The sequence below is a fragment of the Haliotis asinina genome, chromosome 8, assembly GCF_037392515.1.
Source record: "Haliotis asinina isolate JCU_RB_2024 chromosome 8, JCU_Hal_asi_v2, whole genome shotgun sequence".
NCBI classification, from domain to species: domain Eukaryota; kingdom Metazoa; phylum Mollusca; class Gastropoda; order Lepetellida; family Haliotidae; genus Haliotis; species Haliotis asinina.
Window position 1 is genome coordinate 54,034,364 of NC_090287.1, and position 20,863 is coordinate 54,055,226.

At 37.4% G+C, this 20,863-nt stretch overlaps 2 protein-coding genes across 2 annotated transcripts in view; one reads left to right on the top strand and one right to left on the bottom strand.

Moving 5' to 3' along the window:
- Positions 1 to 375: 375 nt before the first annotated feature.
- LOC137293446 (ubiquitin-ribosomal protein eS31 fusion protein) lies at positions 376 to 7,469 on the bottom strand. The gene is made up of 5 exons (XM_067823983.1): positions 7,419 to 7,469; positions 6,783 to 6,838; positions 6,136 to 6,190; positions 1,182 to 1,399; positions 376 to 553 (listed from the first exon to the last, which is right to left on the bottom strand). The coding sequence occupies exons 2-5, from the start codon at positions 6,828 to 6,830 to the stop codon at positions 401 to 403; spliced, it is 474 nt and encodes a 157-aa protein (XP_067680084.1). The 5' UTR covers positions 6,831 to 6,838; positions 7,419 to 7,469; the 3' UTR covers positions 376 to 400.
- Positions 7,470 to 7,674: 205 nt separating this feature from the next.
- The window catches only part of LOC137294205 (tetratricopeptide repeat protein 7B-like), a 28,403-nt gene continuing 15,214 nt past the window's right edge, over positions 7,675 to 20,863 (top strand). The window contains exons 1-15 of the mRNA XM_067825202.1: positions 7,675 to 7,802; positions 9,457 to 9,605; positions 9,883 to 10,045; positions 11,403 to 11,649; positions 13,653 to 13,731; positions 13,845 to 13,966; positions 14,518 to 14,581; positions 15,606 to 15,743; positions 16,596 to 16,679; positions 16,874 to 16,978; positions 17,367 to 17,539; positions 18,166 to 18,238; positions 18,475 to 18,635; positions 19,394 to 19,510; positions 20,174 to 20,271. Of these exons, the coding sequence (XP_067681303.1) occupies positions 7,682 to 7,802; positions 9,457 to 9,605; positions 9,883 to 10,045; positions 11,403 to 11,649; positions 13,653 to 13,731; positions 13,845 to 13,966; positions 14,518 to 14,581; positions 15,606 to 15,743; positions 16,596 to 16,679; positions 16,874 to 16,978; positions 17,367 to 17,539; positions 18,166 to 18,238; positions 18,475 to 18,635; positions 19,394 to 19,510; positions 20,174 to 20,271 (1,894 nt within the window). The 5' untranslated portion in view covers positions 7,675 to 7,681. The remainder of the gene's footprint in view (positions 7,803 to 9,456; positions 9,606 to 9,882; positions 10,046 to 11,402; positions 11,650 to 13,652; positions 13,732 to 13,844; positions 13,967 to 14,517; positions 14,582 to 15,605; positions 15,744 to 16,595; positions 16,680 to 16,873; positions 16,979 to 17,366; positions 17,540 to 18,165; positions 18,239 to 18,474; positions 18,636 to 19,393; positions 19,511 to 20,173; positions 20,272 to 20,863) is intronic.

Consider the following 20,863-nt stretch of genomic DNA (forward strand, 5'->3'; position numbering starts at 1 on the left):
GCGACAATGTTGAAATTGTGATCCATTTCTGTAGATTAAGTTTTTAAGTGAAATTTCATGAAATTAAAAACTCTGCCAATATTTCCATGTTAACAAATTGTCCAAGACCAGTTTCCATGTCACAACCTTTCCAATCGTACATCTAAAAATGATCTGTGCATTTGCTGACGATACAAAGACAAAATTTACTGTTTGTTGCACAACTGCAATTAGCTACCCAGTGCTATTTTAGTGTATCGGACTAAACCAAACACGTTTGGTTCGTTTGGCCCACTGCAAAGCACCAAGTGATCTGTTATATTTCAAGCATGACTAGACTATATTGACGGCTGCTCCTCGGTTAGAATATGATCATAGATAGCAACTAACACAAGCTTCCCCAAGGATGTTTATTCACTCTTTATGCCTTCTCTTCTGGCTTATTAAATACATATGTGAGGCAGCACTTCCCGCAGTACTGTCTATCGAAGTGGGAAGCCATGAATACTCCAGCCCCACACTCCTCGTTGGGACATTCTCTTCGCAGGCGTGTGATTTTGCCGTTTTCGTCTACCTGGAAACAGATATTCAATGAGTTATGTCAAGACAATTTGGAACAGCAATGTAAAAAAAAATATTGAAATCAAGCATGGTCCAGGAGATATGTCTGATGACAAACTGTTTAACTGTCAAATGAGCGAGAGATTGAGTGAATTTAGTTTTACACCGCACTCAGCAATATTCCAGCTATATGGCGGCAGTCTGTAAATAATTGGGTCTGGACCAGACAATCCAGTGACCAACAACATGAGTATCGATCTGCGCAATGGGGAACCGATGACATGCGTCAACCAAGTCAGCGAGACTGACCACCCGATCTCGTTAGTCGCCTCTTACGACAAGCTTAGTCGCCTTTTATGGCAAGCATGGGTTGCTGAAGGCCTATTCTACCCCGAGACTTTCACGGGTCAACTGTCAAATGAGGAAATCAACCATGTGAAAGGAAGTAACACTCACACCTTGCACTGTGTTTCCTACTGGTTTGGGGAATATTCAGTTATAACAGGGATGGGTTTTGAAAAGGCCTCAAAACACAGGATGTACACTCAATGTTTAAAATTTCTAAGATTGTAAGGGATTAGTTTGTAAACAAGATTCTAAATTCTGTAAAAATAGTAGTTTTCTCATCTGCCAAGTGTTACCTTGTAGTACTTGAGCACAGCAAGCTTGACCTTCTTCTTCTTGTGCTTGTTCTTCTTTGGGGTGGTGTAATTCTTCTTCTTCCTCTTTTTGGCTCCTCCTCTCAGGCGGAGCACAAGATGAAGGGTGGACTCCTTTTGGATGTTGTAGTCCGAGAGAGTACGGCCGTCTTCCAGCTGCTTGCCGGCAAAGATCAGTCTCTGCTGGTCTGGGGGGATACCTGAAACACAATTTAATATTCCTGCAACAACATGTTGAAATACTTTATGTCCCAACAAACACTAATCCACAAGACTAGATAAAGGCAAGTTGTTTCTCTTGCAATTTTTTAGCAATATTCCATCGATATCACTGTTGGGGACACCAGAAATGAGCTTCACATACTTTACCAATGAAGGGAATTGAACCCAGGTCTTCAGTGTAACAGTTCAATGTCATAACCATTAGGCTACCACTTGATCAAGAAAATCATGTATAAATTTCATACATAAACATTAAACATCAAGACCTAGAAGTAGCTCAGAGTTAAGGGCAACATGTTTTCTCACTCAGTTGAAGTCAGCGGTGTCCTAAGTGTTTCTCATCATAGCTACTTCAAGCATCAACATTTCAAAATTGTAATTCATCACCAATACATAGAATATATGTTTCATGCAAACCACTTCCTCGAATATCTTCAGATATAACATTTACAGTGTGGTTAGTTTTAAGGACATGACTGACCATACCATGGATTGTTTCAGCTCCTACCACAACAAGAACTATGCAAAGATTCAAGCTCTTCACTAGCCACAAAACATGTACAAGATTTTTCACATGCAGTGGCAAGTTAGAAAGAAAAAGTCAAATTGAGAGAATACATTCCCAACCATTCCCTTAAAGTTTACTTGTGAAACAGAATGTAGGCAAAGTTTTCATTACATCATTTAACAAAAGTAGCTCAGAGATAAGGCAACGTACATTATCATTCACGATGATTTCAGCGGTGTCCTAAGTTTCTCTCATCATAGCAACTCAACAACGTAAGATTGGTGACAGTACATCTGTAATCTCTAGCCTTATTCCACCATTCTCACAAATACTAGGGTACACATAAAGATCTGGGCCCTTATTATTGAAACATTCGTAGCCCTAAGAATTCTTAACTTTGATTGTAGTCTATGTGTTATTGGGCTTAAGAAGTTCGTAGGGCTACGAACGTTTCAAGAATAGCTAGCCTGATTGACATGTATGACATACTGGACAATCACTGATGATGTTACAGGTGTGAGTCAATCGTTTTGAGATCATCACAAGTATCACTTTGTCAACATACCTTGGTTAAATGTGACCACTAGTAAGAATGTCGATCTGAAACCTGCATGGGACTTAACAAAATAACTTGAACCTGAGCAAGTGTAATTCCAAATATGACATGTTACAATAGTGGTTCACTTTTGAAAAACATGACCAAAACCCATATAAATGTACAACATGGGTCCGATCACCAAACCTGCACAGTGCAACACAAAATGAAACAAAATATAAGCAGCTCAGAGATAGGGCAACATAGACTATCATTCATGATGATTTCAGCGGTGTCCTAAGTTTCTCTCATCACAGCAACTTAACATATTCATAGATGTAGCCCATTCCCTAAATACCCCAAATCTTTCACAAACCATGTAAACTTTAACACATCAGGTGACAATAGACCTCTTAAGTGAAACACAGTAAAACCCTTGTGAAAGTCCCATAAATCTAGTACCTCAACCAAGCACTTCCAGATCAATACCCATGACCTTCAATCTCAGCAAGGCACTCCCCAGAAATTCTGTTTGGAAAGTTTCACCAAATTTCAATAAAGGCTCTATACTGATTACTGAAGATTATGGAAACATTTCACACTGAGAGACCTGTACCCTTGCCAAGGTGTGAGGATATTACTTAATGTGAACCGAGATGGTGTCCAGTGCCTAACAAGGTACCACTGCAAATGTGGCTTTGTGATCATGTACAAATTTTGTAAAATTTGTTTATGAGAACACAAGCTATTATGTGTATAAGCCCATGAGATAGCTGGTCATGTATCAACTGTGCCTGAAGCCAAAGCAGAAGCCTAACAAACTTATAAACAAGAAAATGTGCTATGTTTGGTATTTTGTTTCCACATTAATGTGGAGAACATGACCTACTTCGTGTATTTTTAAGTTTTGTTGCCATCTGGCTCAAAATACTTGCTGATGTGTTAAAAGTATCAAAAATTGTTACAAATTATTACATTGTTAAAACACTTGTGTCACTGACATTTTTCAAACCACTTAAATCTTAGCATTTTAACAATATAAAACAAAATGGTACTGCATCATTGGAAATATTGTTAAAAAAACCCCAATCACTAAAGACATAACACACAATGAAACACGAGCTCAGAGATAGGGCAACAGACTATCATTCATGATGATTTCAGCGGTGTCCTAAGTTTCTCTCATCACAGCGATTCCACATCCTCCATTGTCTACATTATTTCACCGTTCTCACCAAAACTACTAGAGAACATATAAAGATTTGATATACACACTGATACACTAGGCAATCTTAATGTATATGCGAGTTTTAAGTTTTACACTTCTTAAAGCAATATTCCAGCAATGTCACTGCATGCAACACAGCAAATGGTTTTCACACATCTTTCCCATGTGATGATTGAACCCAGTTCTTCAGCATGACAAGAGCATGCTTTCAAACCACTATGCTAACCCACCACCCTCAAAGATCTGTGTGAATTGTTTTGTGACATCACAAAGCCAGCTTGAATACTTAAATCTGAACCTGACCAATAGTGAGTGTGGGTTTGAATCCTGGATGGGTCTTCCATTTAACAAACATACTAGAACTTGAGAAAGTGTAATCCAAAATATAATATATTATACCAGCAGTCCAACAAATGTGAAGCTGCAAAAGCACTATGACCACTTTAACCAAGGCTTAGAAATCAAGAACTTAAACTAAAGTATCATCAAAATCCATAAAAAGCAGACATCCTAATACATGCACATACTCCATGTGGACAACGATTCTGAATCTAACAACTACATATCCTGTTATGTTTCATAGTATCATCTGGAGAGTGACTCTACTTATCTTGAAAATGATGTCATCTCCCTTAAATTATGCCACTCTCATCAATATTCCAGCCATAAGGGGGCGGTCTGTAAATAATCAAGTCTGGACCAGACAATCCTGTGACCAACAACATGATCATGGAGCTGCACAACTGCGAACCGATGACATGTATCAACCAAGTCAGTGAGTCTGACCACCTGATCCTGTTAGTTGCCTCTTACGACAAGCATAGTTGCCTTTCTAGGAAGCATGGGTTGCTGAAGGCCTATTCTAAACTAGGACCTTCACAGGTCACTTCTTGTCAGAACATTGAGATTTTTTTTTCTTTCTTTCAAACAAGAAAATTATTGATAACATTAAACTGTTTATGCGGCATGGGAAAGACTAGAAAAACCCCAAGTGTTTTCCTTGTGCTAGAATTCCTTCTATAAAATAAACAATAACAGAAAGCAGCTCAGAGATAGGGCAACTTGGAGTATCAGTCATGATATCAGCGGTGTCCTAAGTGTCTCTCATCATGGCAAACTTTCAAACACTGTAACAGTACAAGCAGTTCTTTTCCTTTTCGGTATGTCATCCTTCTTGCATTACATAAAGGTCTTCCTATAGGCAGAAAAGTGGTAAAATAAATAAGTAACAAGATATTGAAATTCTACTGAGACCAATTAATCTAGACCAGCATGAAGCAGTAGTATAAAGAATATGACAGCTGGAATTGTATGTCTTGTCATGAACAATTCCTAAATTTCTATTACTAATCAACAAAAACAGGTTACTGTAGATACACAATCACATCTTTTCAACACCAATAATCAGTCGAATCCCTTTCAGTACTCATTTACCTAAGTAACCTAAAACATGCAGAAGTGAGTGAGTTTAGTTTTACGCTGCACTCAGCAACATTCCAGATATATGGCGGCGGTCTGTAAATGATCAAGTCTGGATCAGACAATCCAGTGACCAACAACATGAGCATTGATCTGCACAACTCGGAACAAATGACGTGTCAACCACTTCAGTGAGCCTGACCACCCGATTACGTCAGTCACCTCTTACGACAAGCATAGTTGCCTTTTAAGGCAAGCATGGGTTGATGAAGGCTTATTCTACCCAGGGACCTACACGGATGAAACATGCAGGAAGGCTACAGTCCAAGTGCAAGAAATATATAAAGTCTACTAGTTATTCTTGTCTTAATAGAATTGTGAAGTGAGGTTTAAGATTTACTGTCCCTAACAAGCACAGACTTAAGCTAGGTTTATAGTGCTTTTTCACTTAGATATCTTTTGGTATGACATGGCCACAGATTAAACCTGAAACCTTTCCCTCTGGGTGGATACTCTCACCACTATGCCACAGAAGCAGTCCAAACTAATAGTACTACTGCAAGGGGTATGATGAAAAGATACATTCCAATTATGAAAAATGACCTTGGATTACTCATCTAGAAACATAAACCTCATTTCTCAAATGCTGAAAGTTCTGCAATATTTGTAATGAGACAGCTAAAATCTGGACTCTGCCATCAAATCTTTTCTTTCACCTTGCAGTCAGTGTAGAGCTTGATTAAAATTCAAGTATATCATACAAGATAGAGATATTCTGATTCGACTGGACTATAAATAAGGAACAAACACAAAACCTTAAAGAAAATTAACCAAGTCAGGTATCCTGACCACCAGATCCAGTTAACTGCCTCTTATGACAAGCACAGTCGCCCTTTTGTGGCAAGCATGGGTTGCTGAAGACCTATTCTACAGCCAGTCTTTATGGGCCAGTTATCAAATTCAGAAACTGCAACAGTAATATCCAATTGCAAAAAGGGGGAATGATCTTCTGAACTAAACATACCCTCTTTGTCTTGAATCTTAGCTTTGACATTTTCTATAGTATCGCTGGGTTCGACCTGAAAAGATAATGGAACGTTTTCTTAACAGAAGACATTAAACATAAGCGAGTTTAAAGAATAAGTACTGACTCAGTGGACAGATTATTCACCAATTATATATGGGGCATTTATTTACCACAAAGGTAATTAAATGAGAAACAATATTGGCCAATTTTGCAGAGAGACAATACTCAGATATTCACATAACAAGCGTGTGAGTTCAGGTTCATTCTGCTTTTAGCAATATTCCAGCAACATCAAGGACTAGAGAAATGGGCTTCACACACTGTACTCATGTGAGGAATGGAACATACGGTCTTTGGAGTGATGAATGAATGCCTTAACCACAGGCGAACACTTTGCCTAATAGTCACAACTTCGATGCACATGAAATCACTGAAATGGTAAAATTGTCTTGGCATGTGTTTAGTCAGTAAGAGTTCCCTCGCTTGAAATTTAATCCATTTATTAGGATTATTTCGGGGATTTATGTTAGGTTTACTGTTACGGTTTAGGCTTTTAATAAAAAAAACAGAGGCCCATATTCTTCAGCATAGAATGACTAAAATCAACCGTGTGGGTTATGGCCTGGAATCTTTCCTTTAATCACCTCAAGAGTGATGGTCTTGCCCGTGAGGGTCTTCACAAATATCTGCATTGTGCCACCTGTGAACAAAATGAGTACAAAAAACTTAAAACCATAAACATGATTATACAATTGCTATCCTAGAGTCAGTGTTACTCCTTAGTTTAACAAATGCAGCTTGAGGGTAATCATACAATGCTGAATTTTCAAAAAATAAACACACACTGAAGGATTAAGTGACAGTGATGTGATAGGTGCAGTATTTTATGACAGAAATTTTGTACAAACAATCATGCGTGTCTATAGAAAGATTCACTATCAACTCAGACCTTGTGCAAGATGGTCGTGCTTATTTCCTTAAAGGTTTAAGGAAAACCAAGTTCTAAGGATAGTCATCTTCTTCATTGCAATGGGTACAGTGTTTCGGTATAGGTAATACACCGTTGGTGAGCAAGTGATACATTGAGTTTTGACATGGAGAACATACACATAGCTGCAGTGTGTAGACTTAGAAACCTACATTTTTTCACTTATAATCTAATATTATTCTCATAATATGAATAATTATATGTTTGTGTAAAACAGGGATTTTAAATTTTTGTGTTATTTGATCACATGAAGCCAGCAGCTAACAATTTACGCTAAATCTCAACAGCACACCTGATTGTGGCTATGGCGGACCTCAAAAAGGAAGACACGTGGGGAATGCATGGTGGTCTTAATCTCTAATCTAGAAGTGGCAATCACACATTTTCGTACGCGAGATGACATCAGATGAGTCTGTAAGTTACTATCTTATACTACATAAATATTAACAAGGTCGATTTACTACTACTTACTGATATATTTTCAGACAATAATGTGTCTTCTTGAAATATCCAATTGTTTTTGAGACTATTAGCAGACGACCATCTTCCGGTGTCATGGCGTCGAAAGCAAAAGCTCAGAGATTTGAGTCGGAAATTGAGAAGTACAGGGGCGAAGCAAACTGGACAAGAACTAAGGAATTAGCTAGACAGTTGTCTCAGAAGACACCGGATTTAGGTAGGTCTTACTTACGACGCGTTTTGTCAGTCTGTCTCCCTAATGAACATAATAATAATGCCACGATCAGACCATTTCCTTGTGGCAAGGATTGTAATGTTAGTAATGTTACACTCCCATCACATAAGGAGACCTTGGTTGTGTAGAGTAGGTATAATGCAATATATTAGGTATCCATGCATTTTGTACAATGAAGCTCCGTTCATTAGTGACAAACCTATTCTTATCCCAGTAAATGAAACGTTATGCTTGCACACACATGCACATTTTGCTGTCGGTGACTTTGCACAAGTTCAAGAACCTGTCATGCTGACACAAGAGTGGAATGTAGAATTAGTTGTATTCTGCTCAAGCAATCGTGGTATTTGTATGTCTTCCGTTCTAATTTGAAGACAGTAAAGTGTAAAACGAGCTAATTCGTCTCTGGTTGCCCTTTCTGTGAGATAAGAACCTGCTCAACTAACCAAGGGTGCACACTGCTGATTCAGACTTATAACCAATCTTTTCTCTTGATTGTAAGCAAACTCACATATTCTGAAATAATACAGCTGGTCCTAAGGTAAGCATTCTGATGTGTCTTTCTTACATTTTGCATAATCATATTGAGATGTTACAACTTCAACAATGGTGTACATGACAGTATAACTTTACAGTGACTATATTGTTAGTTCTCTGTACTGCAGTAGAGCTTTGGTAGTAACACAGATGGAGCTGTACAGCTGACGTGTACAAGGACTAATATGCAAATGGAAAGTGTTTGGTTCCAAGAGTTTATCATGTTTTAGGATATTTTCTCATTGAAAATCAAACACAGGCAATGTACTCACTTGGCTCTCAACACAAGGAAGTGCTCAGGTTGTTGCACAAATTTTATAGTTTTGTTTTATGTAATGAATGGTAACTTACATTAAGGTAATATACACAATATGTGTTGCACTTCATTGGCCGACAGTGGACCTTCACATGTTTATGCATAGTAGGATCTGCAAAAGGACACAAGAACATCATCTTGTTATACCTGTGACAACGTTTGGAACTGATTGGCTTGTATATTGTAAAGAGCGCTTAAAGCTGAAAAATACCTGTCAAATACCTGTGGATCACCAATCTGGGAGAAAGACAAATGATCAGTCAAACACCAAAATTGTCAGTAGTGCCAAAACTGTGGTGCGAAGGAAAATAATGTTTTCAAAGTTTTAATTTTTCATTTATCATGTTGATGATAGAATATTTTTTCATGGAGATAATGAACACTATCAATGCCCATATCTCAAGTTATGAGGAGGAGTCAAAGGATTATTGACTGAATTCACTGAAACATTTGTTTGCTTATTAGATGATTCTGTTTTGGAAAGCGATGGATTCTTACCACATGGTATGTTATCAGTATGGTGGCAGTTTGTCTTTAAACTTTTCAAGTTATTTGACTTTTTTATGTCACTATTTTCTACACTTATATTTATCCTTTTAATCTTTTGAGCGGCTTATGAATTTTCATGCTTACCTATTCCTTTTACATTTGTAATATGTTTAAGAATACAAACTGCAACATGTTCAGACATGAGTTATTTTCAGTATATGGTGCTGTCTCTCTGCATTGTTGTCTTTCTTCAAGATCAAGGACAATGGTGTTAAGTAGATTCATCTCTTGCAGGAGACTTTGTTAATTTAGTCATAGCAGAAAGTGTATTGGAAGAATATGCAGAAGAGCATCCCCCAACAGAGAGGAATATTACAAAGGCTAAGAGCAGTTTAGCAGATGTGGAAGATCAACTTGCTAATCTTTCACAAAGAAAATCAAAGGTATTTTGACTCATTATATGAGGTAATTATTGCATTATATATATATGATATTAAGAAACATTGAACCTTGCTCTTGTGCTTTAATTTCTATGTCTAAAGGCTCAAGGATTGAAAAGCTATGTTTCATAACACTTTGTCAGATCAGCATTGTCAATTATTAGTAGGGGTGTCTTTTATGTAATAATATTGATAATATTCATTGATATATAATGAAACATGAATGAATGAATCATGAAGGCAATAATGTCTATAATGAGAGGCTATATTTTTGCTTCAGATTGGCCAACAAGCTCAGCTTCTACTTGCAAAGTTGAACTTTTGTCGAGGCAACTACCAAACAGCATATGAACTCCTGGATAAAGCTGGTCTGGACTCAGTTACATACCATTCCTGTGCAAACAGACTCATTCATATGTATGCGGAATCATTTGCTATCAGAGGTAATTTCGTTCTGCTTGCTAAATAGATATGATTCTGTGTTGATTCCCCGTGAAAATAAATTCCCAGTTCATGACAATAGAGATGACTTGAAGGATCAAACAGTTACAAGCTTTAATATTGCCAACTGATATAACATTCTCATATATATCTTTATGCACAGGCAAACTGTAGCTCAAGTGGGGTTGCGCAGCGTAGAGAATATGACCAGTCTTCATATATGCGAGCAAAGCGAGCAAAGGTTGGCAACACACTTCCCTCGCTTTGGTTCAAAAAGTATTTTTCGTGTCAACATAAAATATCGCCACCATCAAAGGTACACTCCAAATTCCTCACTAGGTTGTGATCTCAGACTTCCAACTCCATATTTAACAATTACTCACGTGAAATATGTTTTATTCAACATTTTAAGCGCCACTCATGGTACATCAGACCGTTCTTCGCCTCCATTACCCCTGCCAGCTTCCGGTTCAAAGCAGTGAAGAAACAAGTTATTATTCCGTATGAAATACATAAAGAGTTACCTCCCATGCTTCGTACGCCTACTACGTCAGAAGTGTGTTTATTGTAGAATAAATGTTACAAAAGATCTAACAACAACGCCGACACTTGAGACAAATACATTCCAACAGAATCATGATAAACTTGGGCAATATGATATATCTTAATAATTTCTGCTTATTCTTGTTCCTTCACTCCGTTGAGCCGGAAGCTGGCAGGGGTAATGGAGGCGAAGAACGAACTGAATACCACGAGTGGCGTTTAAAATGTTGAATAAAACATATTTCACGTGAGTAATTATTAAATATGGGGTTGGAAATCGAAGAGCACAACCTAGTGAGGAAATGGGAGCATACCTTTGATGGTGGCAATATTTTATGTTGAAACGAAAAATACTTTTTGAACCGAAGCGAGGGAAGTGTGTTGCCAACCTTTGCTCGCTTCGCTCGCATATACGAAGACTGGTCATTTTCTCTACGCTGCGCAACCCCACTTGAGCTACAGTTTGCCTGTGCTTTACGATGTAAGAAATGTAATTCTAACTTTGCAGTATTGCCAATATCAGTACTCCATGTTGAGTAGTTTGCCTTTTCACCAAAATGACATGGTTGGATTCTTAATCTGTAGACAACATTTGTTGACTGATGTTCAGATTTTATTGTTGCACTTATGCAGGAAATGTGAGGTGGCTTCATAGAGGCAGGATAACCAGGTCCTATGGCTTTAATGTTGATGACAGTTGTATAAAACCCCTGTGTAGTATTTAGCTTTGTTCAAAGCATTTGAATCCACTTTCCTCACTAGCTTAACAGTTTGTACTCTGTGAGACAAAATTAGCTAGTTGTGTTTATATATTAGGAATGTGCTTGGAAAAGATGGCTCCACCAACAACTAGCAAATACAAGGCTGCAGAAAGAGAAGACAAAATCATTTCTTGTTTTGAGAAGGCTGGTGATCTGGCTTTGATTTACCTGCAAGAGAGAGACCGTTCTCAGGGTGGCATGAACCCAGGGGGAAGTCAGGGACAGCTGTCTCCAGATGAAACAGTCTGTTGTCTACTGGAACAAGCTATTCAGGAGTCTCCCATTTTGTATATTAAAAGAGGGTATGTACTCCATTGCCATGGTGTTGGCTGCGTAAACAAGAGTCATCAGATGATGACATATCCCCAAATATCAGTAAAAGCAAAATGCACCACTTCAAGATCTGCCTCATATATTTGCCAAGTTCTGTTGAAAGGTATCAAATGTTTTTCAAGTTGTGCTCAGGAAATGGAGCCCACCTTTCCATTTTGAGACAAACTCTGAATCATTTCCATGGAAACCGAGATAAACAAAATGACGAAAATCTGTAAATAGCAAAAGGCACCACTCACATATCTGCCAAGTTTTGCTGACAGATATTAAAAAGTTTTTGAGTTGTGCTCTGGAAACTAACCCCTTTCCTCCCTTTTGAGACTAAGTCCCTATTGATTTCATTGAACCCAGAAAATGATAAATCACCCCAAATCTGTAGATAGCAAAATAGACTACTTTGAGGTCTGCCTCACATGCCTGTCAAGTTTTGCGGAAAGATATTAAGTTTTTGATTTGTGCTCTGGGAAGGAAGCCCATTCCTCCATTTTGAGACTGAGTCTGAATCGTTTCCATGGAAAATGGGGAAAAAAAATGACAAAAATCTGTAAATAGCAAAAGGCACCACTTTGAGGTCTGCCTCACATATCTGCCAAGTTTTGCTGAAAGATACTAAGAAATTTTGAGTTGTGCTCCGGAAACCAAACACACCTCACTTCAGAGACTAAGTCTGAAACTGAGAAACAAATAAGTCACAAAACCACATAAATAGCAAAAGGCACAACTTTAAGTTCTGACTGATATATCTACCTAGTTTTGCAGAAAACTATTGAACAGTTTTTGAGTTATTGTCCGGAAACGAAGTCAACCCCTCCCATTAGACTAAGACCAAAATGTTTCCATGAAAAAAATAAAAAGGCCAAAAATCTGTAGATATCAAATGGCACAACCTTAGGTTCAGCTTATTATATCTACCAATTTTGGTCTAAAAATATTTAACAGTTTTTTAGTCATGCTCCAGAAACAAAATGATTACAGACGGACGGATGGATGGACAGACAATGGACAGACAGATGAGGCCTCGACTATATCCCCCCACAGTACATGCCAGGGAGATATAAAAATGTTAAACATCATGATACCGGTAAATGTTTTTTTAGTCATGCTCCAGAAACAAAATGATTACAGACAGACAATGGACAGACAGATGAGGCATCGACTATATCCCCCCACAGTACATGCCAGGGAGATATAAAAATGCTAAAACATCATGATTTTGGTAAATGTTCTCTGTTTTCATGCACACATACTTTACACAGATATTCTGACAATACTGTTATGGCAAGCAAACCTGTTTTCTAGGGCTGCAACAAATTCACCTTGACCTTGATTTATTTCAGTTTTCAATATTTGACCCTAGATTTGATGATTTTTTAGTTGATTCTACATGTAAGTCAAAAACATCAGATTTTATTTATCTCCCAGAGGTTATTTAACAAAACATATTATTTTGAAAACATTTTTCAAGATTTTGCCGAGGAAATCATGAATGTAAATTATGTAACTTTTTTCAAAGAAATAAAATTTGATGTTTAATCACAGAGCAGCACACAAATATCAACTCAAAATAGTGAAGAAGATTATCAAAGTTGAAACTAAGGTCTCTGATATGATTTTTGATGAATCAAACCGAGTCCTAGCGGCCCTATCGTTTTTGCACTTTGGTCACCCTCTTGAAACAATTTTGAAAAGTCATTGTTTGACAAGTTTCATCTATGAACACTTCATTTGGAAAGAAAAGAAATGCTTAAATGACTGTTATGATATGTATATTAGAATTTCAGAACCTAAATTCAAGTAGGTTGAATTGACAAATGGCTCTTAAAATGAGAATATGCTTGGATCCAGAAAGATGATTACTTGCTTTGTTGTTAAGCATGTCGTATATTTAAAAGTAGTGAGTGCTTTTGATGCCTTTAGTTATTTTGTATTGTTCATTCAGGAAACAATTGAACTTAAGTGTTTGTATTTTTAGGCAACTAGACAAAGGGATTCAAAGATTCAGGGAGCTTCTGAGGGCAGTTGAATCAAGATTTACACAGGATATCAGACTTGTAAGTATTGAAACTTATCCAGATAAATGAAACTGAAAAAGTGCTCTTATGTGTGATGCCAATGTTATTATTATGTTGTTTTTTAGTAAGGTATTGTTGCATTTTTCTTCCAGACACTGGCTCGTCAGTTGGCTGAAGTACTGATGCGAGGTGTTTGTGAGAAATCCTACATCCCACTAGATGTCCGATCACCAAAGCCAAATGGACCAAAGCCAAAGATTTACCCTGGTGATAGGTAGGTCTGAAAACTGTATGGCATAGGTTATGGTGCGATCAATATTAGGGTCCATTTTCCAGACCAGAACATGAAATGTTTTTGATATTTCTTCTCCAAACATGGCACATAGACATGTCTAGTGGTGAATTGATGCCTTTTGGTAGTTGTGGATTTTTGAATGAAATAGTTTTTGGATTTCCATGGCAACAAGTTTGACTTTGAAATTGGTGTTGGTGCTCTTTTCCAGAGCATTTTTCTTCACCAAACTTGTCACATACATAGGTCTAGTGGTGAACTGGTGCCTTTTGGTAGTTTTGGATTTCTAAGTCTAAAATCTTTTTGTGTTTTCATTGCAACAAGCTTGACTTTGACTGAAAATACTTCGATACTCTCTTTCCTCTTTGTATATTCATGACAAGTATTTTACCATTGATGACTTTGTCATCTTGTTGTCTTAATTATGTTCCTGTCAGAGGTTTTGCAGCAGTGGTGTATGGAAGGATGTTGCTGACTTGATGTACATTACGAAATGAAAAAAAATGTTTAAATGCATGCTTCGTGATTTGCAGATCATTTGTTCCAGAGGATCAGAATGAAGAAGCATTACTACTATTACTAATTGCTGAAGCTGTTGTAAGTTACTTGAATGGTGCTTTAATAAATTAAACTTCAAAATATTGATGAATATATAACTATAAAATGAATGTGACTGTTCTTGGAGTAACTCTGAAACCATGTGGGACAAGCAACATTGTCGTCTCTAAGACATGCTCAAAAACTTTGAAACAGTTTAAGTATGGTTTGAAATAAAGACACTTTGTGACTATCAGTTTGGCCTTTTACACAAACATTCATGTATTAATTAGTTTTTATGTCCATTGAATATGTGGTGTATGGGTAGATGCATTATTTTCCTGTTGGTTTGCCATATAATGCTGTCTGGTAATTCTGGGCAACTTAGCACATCAGTTGCAAACCAGCAACTAATGCCTCTTATTTTTTGTGGTTTACATGACTAAACATGCTGGTATGCATCATATTTACCTAGAAATATAAGTTTTATTGATGACTGTAAATAATGTATGCCATACAGTTGACCTTCCCAGCATTCTTACGACAATGCTTGCTGTCCGGTAGTTCTGTGCAGCAACTGATGTGCATAACATCCAGCTGGAGATCTGAAGTATGGAAGCGTATTAGGGCCAGATTATTTTAAGAGTCTTACATATTAAATCCAATTGTGAATAATGAAGAAAAAGGTTTAAAAATGTGAAGAAAACTCATTTTCATGAAATTCTCAAACAGTAACTATTTGCATTTATTTTCTTAACTTTAGTGATTAAAAGCAGGTCCTTGTAGAAATGTCCCGATTCCAAGCATAAATGTAATAGCAGATGGTGTTTATCTTTGATATGGAAGGACATTTTTGAAGCTGCACAGAATTACCACGCTCACGGAATTACCAGACTCGAGCATATATGCTTCCTTTGTAATGACATAAAAATGCATGTCAGCATCTGTGATGAACTCACTGGGTTCATTAAGCTAAGCATCTGTGTATATTAGTGTTTCGAAATATTTTTCAGGAAATAATTGACTTTACTATCACAGCGACAATAATGCTAGAAAGAATATAGTTTGTAAATGTTTGAACTAGGCTACAAGAGAAGCTGTCTTGGAGAGATCAGAGGAGTTGTCGGAGACAAGACTTCACGCCTTCCATAACACTACAGCAGTATATGACATGTTGGCTTTGGCCCTGGTGAAGAGGGCCCAGTTCACATCACTGGCAGATGTAAGGCGTGATTTGATCTTTTTCCATTCGATTCTTTATACGTGTAGTGTGAAATCCAACATCAACTGTGCAAATCTTACTAACAACAGTTCTCATTGGATAATTAGCTTGGCATCAACCAATCATGTTTTGCCTTATTTCAGTGCTCGAAACTACTCGAGTTGGAGTGAAAATTATGTTCTGTATGTGTGGAAATAATTGAAATAGGTATTCAAATATCGAATCAAAATTGTGATAATGGTGATCAATAAGTTAAACTAAGGTCTCAGATTCAATTTTCTATGAATTGTACGAATTCATTGCAGCCCACCTGGATGTGATGGGGAGCCTGGGTTGTAACAGGCCCAGAGTAAGCTATGCTGGTTGTTAAAGACCGCCAAATGGATCAGGCAGACAGACATGCTGACTTAGCTGATAGCGAATTTGAGTATCTCCATCATACCCCATTTGCATGGATTGATGTCCGATACTGATTATGTGCCTGACCCTTAGGGTGTGGGTCCAGATTGGATTCAACTCAACAAAAGTACTAGAATCTGTACATTTAGAAAGTGTAATCCCAAATCTAATACATATTAAAAGTTACCTTTATAAGCAGTTTTGCAATTTCAAAATTTTAAATTTGGATTTAGACTTTTAGAATTGGACAATTTGAAACAGTTGTTTGAAAGAAAGTAGATTTATGGTTTGTTTCAGCCATATAGAATTTTCTGATATATGTGTTTTTATGAAATACTAGGTTTTATATAATTTTTGGTGGGACCCCAAATGATTTCAACACTAATATTATTGGTAGATTCCGTATGTTAACCAATCCCAAATTGGTGTAATTGGTGACTGTTTTGATTTCAGTCATTTGAGAGGGCAATGAGGTTTTCCTTTGAAGAGTTTCATATCTGGCACCAGTTTGCTAATTCTCTCATATGTGCAGGCAAGGTAAGTCTGTAATAAATCTCCAACAAATATCTAATATGTGGTCCATCTGTGATAGATTACTGAATGAAAAATAGAGAATTAATGGTGAAAATAATGGACTGTTTCCTGTTTCTTGGAGATGGCAGCATGATACACTTTCAACACCTGTAGTTGGAGATTGTGTAGTAGTGATATTTCTGTTGTTCAATTTCCAGTATTCCCGCGCTGTATTGGTCCTGCGAGAGTGTACGAGACTCCAGCCTGAGAACCCCACTGTGTCCTTACAGGCTGCCAAGCTGTGTTTTGAGTATCTCCATCAGGTAATATGTTATAGCTACCTTATTTTGTCATTTAGAGTAAGTTCTTATGCTGCATTTTGCAATATTCCAGCAAAATCATAGCTGGGGAAGCCAGAAACAGGCTTCATACATTATACCCATCTGTTGAATCAAACCCTGATTTTACTTGTGAAGAGCGAACACCTTAACCACAAGGCTACCTCCTACAGTATGTCATTCAGATGCACATTGAGTGACATGGATTGCAAAAGATTGAATTAAAACAAAATGCCTCAAAATATGTTTGACACAGAAACTTGTTTGTAGTATCTTACATAACTCTAAAATTTCTGTATTCGATTAGCAGAATCATAAATAGGTACCAGCAGCAATATATTGCTAGGTAACTGTTCCATTATTTTCTATGCAGTATGATGAGGGTATCCAGTGGTCCAAGCATGCATTAGATGTTGGGCAGGACCACCCAATGTTGTCCCGGGCCTATATGTCACTGGGTATTGGCTACAGCATGAAGGCTCATGAGGTCAAACTCCAGGGAGAGAGACAGATCCTACACAGAAATGCACTTGCAGCATTTCAGAAGTATGTGACTCATTTGACATTCAGCATACTGACTTTGATTACAAATTAATAATTACTAAGATGTGTGTGCTAAACTGAGTGGAGATATTTTTCTGTGCTATACCGCTGCAGAAGACCTCCAGCAGAACCTATATCAGTATCAAACAATGTGCTTCAATTACTATATTTGAGAAGTTCAGATGTTGCTTTATGTCCAGAGATACTGGCAGGGAATAACAAACATAACATATGTTATTATCTATATCATTGAATGTTGTTCTCAGCAGTGGAGATAATTCTTCAAATACCAGTACCTAAAGCCAGGAAAGTTTAACAGATATAATGCCAATATCTTCAGGGCATTATTCCGTATTATGGTTGCTTGAAGAAGGTGAATACTCTAAAGTGATATGATAGGCTATCATAGATTATCCAAGTGTAAAAAATGTAAAATAACTCTGTTGATTTTATCCCCAGCCTCTTTCGATGATGATGGTAAGGAAAATCCAGTCTGACCCAAAAGAGTCCTCTAACCCAATGTTGACACATATTTGGATTTTTGAGCTGAGCTAACTGAACTTATGTCAACATTTCCAGACTGAAACCTTAAAATGTTCTTGTGCTATTGATGGGTGGTTTGTTTTCAGAGCTCACACAGCCGACCCATATGACTACTTGGCACTCTTCCATCTGTCACTACAGCTAGCTATTCTCAGACATGTGAGTCAGCCATGCTAGTGCCCTGCCCTTAATTGTTACTTCTGTGGTCTTTTGAGATACACCATTTATAATAACATGCTTTCAGGCATGACTTTTCATCCTTTTGTTAACAAATCTGGCAACAGGAATTAATGTTGCCAAGAGTTTCATGATTCTGTGATGGCAAACTTGATCCCATGTCTCTGATCATGCATTTTTTCTGTTATCACCTAAATGGTCTACTCTGATATATCTAGATTCCTGAAGCCTTGAACTATGTGAAGCTTGCCCTGAAGTACCGTAGTGATCACATCCATTCACTCCACCTGTTGGTGCTGCTACTGACGGCACAGAAACAGCTGGATGAGGCCATGGTACTGATACATGCAGCACTGGAGGAGTACCCAGATAACCTCAGGTAAGCAACTCTAGGCATGTCGTAAAATATGTAGGACAAGTAAATCATCACATTTGTAGCAGTGACTTTTATGCTAAGAGAAGTATTTGTACAGCTGAAGACCTCGGTACACATACTGCTTACAAGAACTTTAATTACACTTGAGTGATTCTATTTGCTGTAGTTATGTCATCACAGAGTACTGTGGTAATATGGAAGAATCAAATGTTCTTTAATTTCTGTAATGGAATTTACAATAGTTGGACAAACGATTGTTTATATAATGCATTTAAATCCTGTGTGTGTAAACCGTACTTTTCAAAACCATGAAAGAATGAGAGAGTGAGTATTGTTTTATGCTACTTTTAGCAGTATTCTAGCAATATTGGGGTGAGAGACACCAGAAATAGGCTTCTCACATTATAGCCATGTGGGGATTCAAACCCTGGTCCTTGGCATGACAAGCGAATGCTTTAACCATAAGGCTACCCCACTGCCCCCATGAAAGAAAAGATATGACATGGAACATGTTCAGTCATCTTGAGGATTTCCATACTGTAAAGTTCCCTTGTTAGAAGAGACTAGGCTAACAGACTCAGTCGTTGTGGGTTGTGTGTTATGATGATTTTTACATTCTACAACCTGATGAAATAATACTCTAATATAGCTGATTGTGGCATAAAACAAATACCAATCTTGTGGGAAACTGCTGTACCTTCTCTAAGAGCATCCTCCCAAGAGATGCTTGATATTTGAAGTGAGACTTGTGATTATGACAGTTTGCTGCTGACCAAGTCGAAGTTGGAAGAGGTGATGTATGGCCCGGAGGAAGCCTTGGTCACGTGTAAACTGATGCTGAAACTCTGGAAGGACATCCATGAAATAGACAGTGAAGAGTGAGTACAACCAGAAAATGGAAATCTTTTTATGTACATGATTTCAGTCTAATTTGATCTGTGACAAAAAGTTTTGAGTCTGTTGGAATCTGTCTGTTGATACTGTTTTTCAGTAGATCAGTGGTTATTGTGTGGTACTGGCAAAGCCAACCAGAACGAAAAAAGTAGTAGACTTAGACTACAGACTGCTCTAAATCATGTACATTCCTGACTCTGCGGAAGATGAGGTCAGCAGCCATCTTGCTTGTCTTCATACCAGTACTTACCAAATTGTGTGTCAGATCTAGCCAATCTTACACTAATTCATAACCCTCTGGCAATAATGGAATTGTTTCGTTAGACTCACTAACTTGGTTGATGCTTATCATTGTACTTTGTATCGTTGGGTGGAGATGTTTATTCAAAAGATGTTTTTTCAGTCAGCTATGTCTGGATTACATAGCATTGTTCTCATAGCAAACTGATTGTCGGGACTGTTATTTTAGAGTGTAATCCGTAATTGTGAGTGTCTGGATTATAAAGCAAGCTTAAATGATAAATGATAAATTAGGAACAAAACAGACTGATATCAACACAAAGAATAAATAGTTGTAATGAGAATTTTCATGTGGTTAAGGGAGACTGGTCTTCTGTCCCAAATGACTTCTTGTCTTCCACCTACAGAGGGTCAGAAAGAAGGGGCACTGCAACTGACCGGAATGCTTTTGATCGGAGAAGCGTAGCCCAGATGACGATCAATGAGTTCAGTGAGAGAGGATCAGGTAATGATGTTTAGTCTGTTCTGTTATATGTGTTGTAGTTCAGCATTGTAGCTACCTTCATACAACACAGCAATAGTCAGGTACAGGCCATAGCTAATGTAGATAGGAACTGATATAAATATATTTGCTGGCTTATATTCATGCTCCAAATAAGTACCAACTCCTTTGAGATCTTGTATGTATGTGTTCGTGTATGTGTATTTGAATTTTGATTTTGGTTATAAAGTGTTCACATTTCAAAATGTTGTTAAAAATGTTGAATTTATGTGTAATGTTATATATAACAAATCAATGAAATATTCTCAGGTAAATATTATTCTGTGTCTCTCATGTCTCACAGCATCTCACTATCATACTATATGATGTATGTCTTAATGTTTGGCTCACTTGTGTGATACACAGTACTAACATATAAGTCAGTTGAGGTAACTAAAACTGAACAACTGGATATAGTTATGTTTAATGTAATACAGTATTCCTTCAGGGATGTGTGTAGAATGTATCTCCAACACTGGTTGTCTCTCTTACTGTTTGCCATGGTCCACACTGTGTTTCATCCGAGCATATTTCACCCAAGTTACAGTTGTGACTC

Excerpts from the sequence above, each read along its gene's own strand:
- LOC137293446 (XM_067823983.1), bottom strand. The coding sequence starts at position 6,830 with ATGCAGATATTTGTGAAGACCCTCACGGGCAAGACCATCACTCTTGAG. Across the intron at positions 1,400-6,135 it reads TAAGATTCAAGACAAAGAGG|GTATCCCCCCAGACCAGCAG; the intron begins GTATGTTTAGTT and ends ATTGTGTTTCAG. Across the intron at positions 554-1,181 it reads CTGTGCTCAAGTACTACAAG|GTAGACGAAAACGGCAAAAT; the intron begins GTAACACTTGGC and ends ATCTGTTTCCAG.